The sequence below is a fragment of the Macrobrachium rosenbergii genome, chromosome 9, assembly GCF_040412425.1.
Source record: "Macrobrachium rosenbergii isolate ZJJX-2024 chromosome 9, ASM4041242v1, whole genome shotgun sequence".
NCBI classification, from domain to species: domain Eukaryota; kingdom Metazoa; phylum Arthropoda; class Malacostraca; order Decapoda; family Palaemonidae; genus Macrobrachium; species Macrobrachium rosenbergii.
Genome location: NC_089749.1, coordinates 10,192,662 through 10,200,161, shown reverse-complemented (window position 1 = coordinate 10,200,161; position 7,500 = coordinate 10,192,662). Strand labels below are relative to the sequence as shown.

Genomic DNA, 7,500 nt, shown 5'->3' with positions numbered 1-7,500 from the left:
CCTTTATCTTCCCAATTATCTTCCCATTCCCTGCCCCTTTAATCTTCCCATTCGCCACCTCCTCATCCCCTCCATTTATCTTCCCAATCACAAAATCCGACAGCATCATACGCCACTCACCTCCTCCGTTCCTGTAGCACAAGTAGGGAAACCTCCAAACGTTGCCGAGACCGATGGCGTAGCCAGCCAGAGACAGGAGGTACTCCCATTTGTTGTCCCAGTTCCCCCTCTCCTCGTTCTCGTCCTTCTCTTGTCTTCCCATCGCACCCTGCGAAAGGAGAGGGCCAAAAGGGTGAAGGATTTCGTGGGAGGAAGTTTTCAAGGATTCGACGGATCAGGAACTCGAGCTCTGAAAGACATTTCGAAGGGAATGTTCAGGTCTTTGGAAAGATGGCTACAGTAAACACAAGCAAGTAAAAAGTGCTTCGGCGCAATCGAGTTTTCTGTACATCGTACTATCAAGGCCACCGAAAACAGATCTATCTTTCGGTGGTCTCCGTATAAAGGTGTATGAGCCGCGACCCATAAAACTTTAACCACGGCCCGGTGGTGGCCTGGTCTATGTCGCTGGCAGAAGCACGATTATGGCTAAACCTTAAATAAAATAAAAACTTCAGAGGTTAGAGGGCTGCAATTTGGTATGTTTGATGATTGGAGGGTGGATGATCAACACACCAATTTGCAGCCCTCTAGCCTCAGTAGGTTTTAAGTTCTGAGGGCGGACAGAAAAAGTGCCGGCACAATAGTTTTCTTTTACCGAACGCTAATAAAATCTGGGGCGTTCAAGGTCCCTGGGAAAGAATTCTGGATCCTGGATACTCTGAAAAGTTGGATAAAAAAGGATTACGAGAAAAAAATTTTAAAGATATTTATTGCAAACACAAAACTCTGTGGCGTTAAAAGAGTCCCTGGGGAAAGAATTGTGGATTCTGGATAATGGATTCTGAATACGATGAGAAATGGAATGAAAAGAATTACGAGGAAAAATTATCAAAAGATTTACATATATAAAAGGTATTTATTGAGATGCGGCAAAGGCTTTTCATGTTTCCGTGAATTTCAATGTTCAAAAATCAATCTTTAGAGAAAAAGGTCTATTGAAAAACTAATCTTTAGAGAAAAAGGTCTATGGAAAAATGAAGTCCAAAGATTTCAGATTGACAAAGAAGTCATCTAAAGAAGTCATCTAAATCAAGCTGTCTCCTACAAAAGATTTGGGTCACTGAAAAGAACAGAGATAGAATAGAAGGTTTTTCATGGAAAGGTATCGAATAGTTTTATAGAGTATGGAAATGGAAAACGGTTTTACGCCACAAACATGTAGAAAACGAAATGGTTTCAATGGAATTAGTTAACAGATTGTGACGGCATAATTTCAAAAGAGATAATTCAACTTCATTGAAAGATATTAGTTTCGAGAAGCCTGTGTTAATATATATATATATATATATATATATATATATATATATATATATATATATATATATATATATATATATATATATATACATACATATATATTTATATGTATAACTGAATCACGAAAATATGGAACGTGATGAATGTATAAATAAAGACAAAATCCACGAAGGAAAAAGAAACAATGGAGTGCTGCAAGGCCTTTCGACTTGTCGTCCTTTACTTAGCAGTCTTTGTTTTTATATATATATATATATATATATATATATATATATATATATATATATATAAATATATTATAAATAATTGTATAATATATATACAATATATATAATATACATATATATATACATATATAATTCAGAAACTGAAGTACAAAAGTGGCAGTGACTCCTGTGTATAACAAATAAACGAAAATAGTTCTTGTGTATCTAAACACAAGTATGACTATGTACTCGCGTGTGTGTAAGACTGTGTATCTGTGTGGTGTAGACATACGCGTATCATAAGATACCCATCATCAAAAGGGTAGTATACAGTTTCTCCAGCCAGACGGATAAATGATAATTCCTCAAACGTTATCAGCGAGCCAATATACCGGTCAGTCCAGACCATTCCTTTATCCGATTGTCCTTTGGCTGATGCTATGATTAACTGGGCCAGTTGGCGCCCTTATCTATGGGGAGAAGTGACTCGAGAAGGGATCGACCAATTTGAGCGGAGTCACACAGAGAAGTCTGAGGTGGACGTTTGCTTTTTTTTTTTTTTTTTTAAGAATTCGGTATTTGGTTTTTCATACAGGGACTATACTTGTATAAAAAGGGTGATGTAACATCAACGGTTTCCGTTAACGGAGGTTGAAAGATTTAGATACGACGTAAATACAAGTTAGCTTGTTATTTCTAGAAAAGCATAAACAAACGTACATAAATATATAATGTACATATAATTTATATACATATATATAATACATATACATATACAGTATATATATATATATATATATATATATATATATATATATATATATAAATCTATATATACATGTATATGTCTATATCTAATATATATATATATATATATATATATATATATATATATACTGTATATATATAATTTAAACAACTAAATCAAAACTGAACCCACTGCACAGAAAACTGCTTCATTCGCCTAAAAAAAAAAAACACTCATAGGCAGAGCATCAACTCCCCAACGCTCCCCCGAGAAGCATCCCAACAAGCAAAAATTTGTGCATGTGTCATGTACTACGTTAGTTGAAGACCTTCTATATAAATAGTGCCCTAATTATTTCAAGGAAGCCTGCTCTAACTGTGCTGTGGATGATATATTTTTTTACTTTGTTTTCAATTATGACGGAGTCGATTTCAAGCTGACGTATTTTGTAAGAGAAGCCAATGGGTGTGACCTATGGTACGAGAAGTCAGCCATACAGAGAGAGAGAGAGAGAGAGAGAGAGAGAGAGAGAGAGAGAGAGAGAGAGAGAGAGAGAGAGGAAAAACAGTCTAGATATACATACCATCTTCTCCTTTGTCCACGTTACGAGAAGTCAGAGAGAGAGAGAGAGAGAGAGAGAGAGAGAGAGAGAGAGAGAGAGAGAGATACAAACCATCTTCTCCTCTGACCAAGTTACGAGAAGAGAGAAGTCAGAGAGAGAGAGAGAGAGAGAGAGAGAGAGAGAGAGAGAGAGAGAGAGAGAGATAAACCATCTTCTCCTCTGGCCAAGTTACGAGAAGTCAGTCAGAGAGAGAGAGAGAGAGAGAGAGAGAGAGAGAGAGAGAGAGAGAGAGAGAGAGAGAGAGAATTAAGTATTTTAGTTTAACCAGACCACTGAGCTGATTAACAGCTCTCCTAGGGCTGGCCCGAAGGATTAGATTTATTTTACGTGGCTAAGAACCAACTGGTTACCTAGCAACGGGACCTACAGCTTATTGTGGAATCCGAACCACATTATGACGAGAGAGAGAGAGAGAGAGAGAGAGAGAGAGAGAGAGAGAGAGAGAGAGAGAGAGAGAGAGAAACAAACCATCTTCTCCTCTGACCAAATTACGAGAAGTCAGTCAGAGAGAGAGAGAGAGAGAGAGAGAGAGAGAGAGAGAGAGAGAAAAGAAAAACCCGTCTCCTTCATAACTTCTTAATCGGATCTTTTCCAATCTTGTTACTCTCGTTGACTGGTTCAAGTGGATGACCTTCGCCTAATTATGCCACATCCTGTGTTGTCTGGCCCTCCGCTTCTCTGCTGGGCAACACTGCGATGGTATTTGGGGTATTGTGGGTATTGTGGTCAAGTTTAAATGTCATGGGCACTAGGGCATATGTTAGTTTCAAGAATCAAGGATGCCAGGGCATATATTAATTTCAGGAGCCATGTTCCAATTCCACGAATTCCAGGGCATATATTAGTTTCAGGAATCAAGTTCAAATCCAATGAATACCAGGGCATATATTGGTTTCAGGAATCAAGTTCGAATGCCATGGGTACCAGGGCATTTATTTCAGTCCCAGGAAACTGGGTCACAAAAAACACAACTGAGTTTCGCTAAAAGATTCAATTGCAATAAAATAATAAGATAAATATACTTCAAAAAATTGGTTTGATAGGTGTAACGATGGAATAAAGAGAATATGAACGGAGGTACAGTAAAAAGAATTAAAAGGGAAAGGGTTGCAACTAGGGGCTGAAGGACGCTGCAAAGAACCTTCAGTAATGCCTACAGTGCACCGTATGAGGTGCACTGACGTCACTACCCCTACGGAACATTCAGCACTTAGGCCAGTGAAAAGAAGGAGTTTGAGGTGTTGGACAGCAAGATAAAGCGTCCCAGAAAATAAAGAAGATAAAATACAAGCCTCTAAAGGTGAAACTGAAAAAAAAAAAACTCAGTCATATTAACCGGAAATGGTTAGAAAGGCTAGACGGTAAGACTGAATACATATGCGGCTTTTGAAAAACAAAAACCACCCACTAGACCTGGGGATGTTATCAGGCCACGACCTGAGATGGAGAAGGTGAAATACTCCACCTACGAGGAAAACAAAGCGCTAATTAGCGGCCGAAGACACACACCTGCCAATCAGGATTTGCCCCGAAGCCTCCTCAGTGCTTACTGAACAGCTGATGTATCTAAGACAGTAAGTCTTCGCGTGGAGAATGAATGTCCCTGGGACTTAAGTCTGACTATTCTCAGCATCAACAAATAGAAATTGGAACTAGAGTATAAAATTTAGGTCAAAGTCCAATCACTGGGACCTATGAGGTCATTCAGCGTTGAAAATAATGTTAAAATAATTGTCAGGAGAGGGAGGAAAGTAAGATGGAAGAAAGAGAATATGAACAGAGGTACAACAAAAGGAATGAAAGGGGTTGCAGCCACGGACCGGAGGGACGCCAAGCATTGCCTACAGTGCACCGTGTGAGGGACACTGACGGCACTAACCCCCTACGGAATCATCAGATAGGCTAAGCGTCCACTGCAAAACAGTGAAAACAAAAAGAATTAAATTCAGCAGAAAAACTCTCTCTCTCTCTCTCTCTCTCTCTCTCTCTCTCTCTCTCTCTCTATTAAAACAAAGTCGAAACAAAAAGTCTACTTGGAAATCATAAGACTTCTAATTCTCATGGGCAGACGAAGGGGTAACTTTAAACATAGGCCTGCATACAATAGAATATAGAATTTAGGACAAAGCCAAGCGCTGGGATCCACGAGGTTATTCAGCGCTGACAGGGAAATTGACAGTAAAACAGTCTGACAGGCGTAACATGAGGAAACTATGAACCAACTGTTTTAGGCGAGGGTGAAAAGTCAGACGGAAGAAAGGGAATATGAACGGAGTTACAGTAAAAGGAACGAAAGAGGTTGCAGCTATGGGACGAAGGGACCCCTCCAAAGGCCACTAAGTAATGCCTACACCAGTGCACCTCGCCCCTATGGAAACTGCGTTGTATAAATTAAACCACAAATGAGATATGCGTCTTTCTTCGCTGTGTGCTTTCCACCATTCCATTTTATGTAGTTGTATAACCGGACGTTGCTGTAACTACGAGTTATTATGTAAAGAACATATCTTTCTTGAAGGGCAACAGAGGATGCGACTGACGTTCTTCCATAACGACTCCCGACACAAATAATGGCGGGTCAAAGTCCTGTATTTACGAGTTATGCAACGACGCCCACTCGCAGGACACAAGACTTCGTAGACTTCGCTGTATTGCTACTCATTATCCTACAAAACGTGTTCCTGCCTCGAATCAAGTTAAAAGTGTTTTTATGGTAAATGCGCCATTTAATATAAACAATTTTTATGGAAAATGGAAATGCTATTATGATCATCAAAGTACTGTACATTTCAAGAAGTGAATTTGGGCGAACTTTTGAAGAATTTGAGTTTGAATTTGACTACGCGTACTTCCTCCTCCTCCTCCTCCTCCTCCTTCCCTCACTCTTCTTCTTCTTCTTCTTCTTCTTCTTCTTCTTCTTCATTACATAAAGAACAAATACCAGGCAAAGCACTTGCTCTCTCATTAATCTTGTTAGCAGAAAAACAGTAAAAATTCTAATCACTTAATTCTGGGAGAAAAAATTTAGCTTTCTTAACAAGGCATTTTCGTTACACAATCCTTTTTTTTTTTTTTTCAGTACTCGCTCGCCTGTCCTTTTTCCGTACAACTGGGCTGTAAATTAAGAAGGACGTACATTAAGGACCTGCTTCAAGTATGAGGAATCCGCGCGCAAGCACGTAGGTTCGCCATTTGGCTCTCAGCGAGTCCAAATCTGTCGACGACAACCAAGGCCAGATCAGCAATAGAAAAGAACGAAGCTGTTAACACAACCCCAGCGACAACAGTAGAGCCCCTATAACAACAGCAAAACAGCAGTTTTGAACACAACCCAACAACAGCAGTAAAACTGCTAACACAACCACAGCAACAAACAGCAAAGTTATTAACACAACCACAGCATCAACAGCAATGTTATTAACACAACCTCAGCAACAACAGCAAATTTATCAACACAACCACAGCATCTAGCAAAGTTACTAGCACAGCCACAGCAACAGCATAGTTATTAGACAACCACAGCAACAATAGCATAGTTATTAACACAGCCACAGCAATAACATCACAGTTATTAACACAACCAAAGTATCAACAGCAAAGTTATCAACGCAACCACAGCAACAACATCAAAAGTTATTAACACAGCCACAGCAACAAAAGTAATTAACACAACCACAGCAACAACAGCAACGTTATTAACATAACCCCAACAACAAAAGCAAACTTATTAACAAAGCCACAGGAACAACACCAAAGTTATCAACACAACAACAACCACAGCAATGTTATTAACACAACCTCAGCAACAACACCAACGCAGATACAACAACAGTCTCAAAACAAGAGAAAAGTCATTGTCCACTCAGACATGGAAATCAAGATGGTCTATCAGAATTTATTTTAATTGCGGTTCATGATGTTGGATTATGCTTAGAAGGGGGCAAATTTTAAGTACGGCTGCACTTGCAAACACTGAAGAGAGATAAAAATATGCCAAAGGAATTCTTTTCTTTATATTTATTCAGCCTGAAGGATTTGTTTAGCCTGAAGGAAATGAACAGGCTCTACAAGAACTTAAAGGAACTCATGAGCCGAAAATGCTATATTTTTTTTTTTTCATACCTTGCTTAATCTAAGGACAATTAAAACACAATAAATACAACCGAAGCGTCTGACAACAGAAAGATAGAAACTAATTACCCTTTTCTGAAGACTTCCAGAATCTCATTACCATTTTTTAAGGACTTCCAGAAACTAAATACTCTATTCTAAAGACGTCCAGAAACTAATTACCCTTTTCTAAAGATTTCCAGAAACTAATTGCCCATTTCTAAAGACTTCCAGAAGCTAATCACCCTTTTCTGGAGTAATCCAGAGTCTAATTACCATTTTTTTAAGACTTCCAGAAACTAATTCCCCTTTTGTAAAGACTGCCAGAATCTCATTACCCTTTTTTACGACTTCCAGAAACTAATTACCGTTCTGTGAAGACTTCCAGAATCTAA

The 7,500-nt window shown here is 38.8% G+C and overlaps 1 protein-coding gene across 1 annotated transcript in view; it reads right to left on the bottom strand.

The window, feature by feature from the left end:
- The window catches only part of LOC136842169 (sodium- and chloride-dependent glycine transporter 1-like), a 54,308-nt gene that overhangs the window by 33,670 nt on the left and 13,138 nt on the right, over positions 1 to 7,500 (bottom strand). Inside the window, 1 exon segment of the mRNA XM_067109528.1 lies at positions 121 to 268. Within this exon segment, the coding sequence (XP_066965629.1) occupies positions 121 to 268 (148 nt within the window).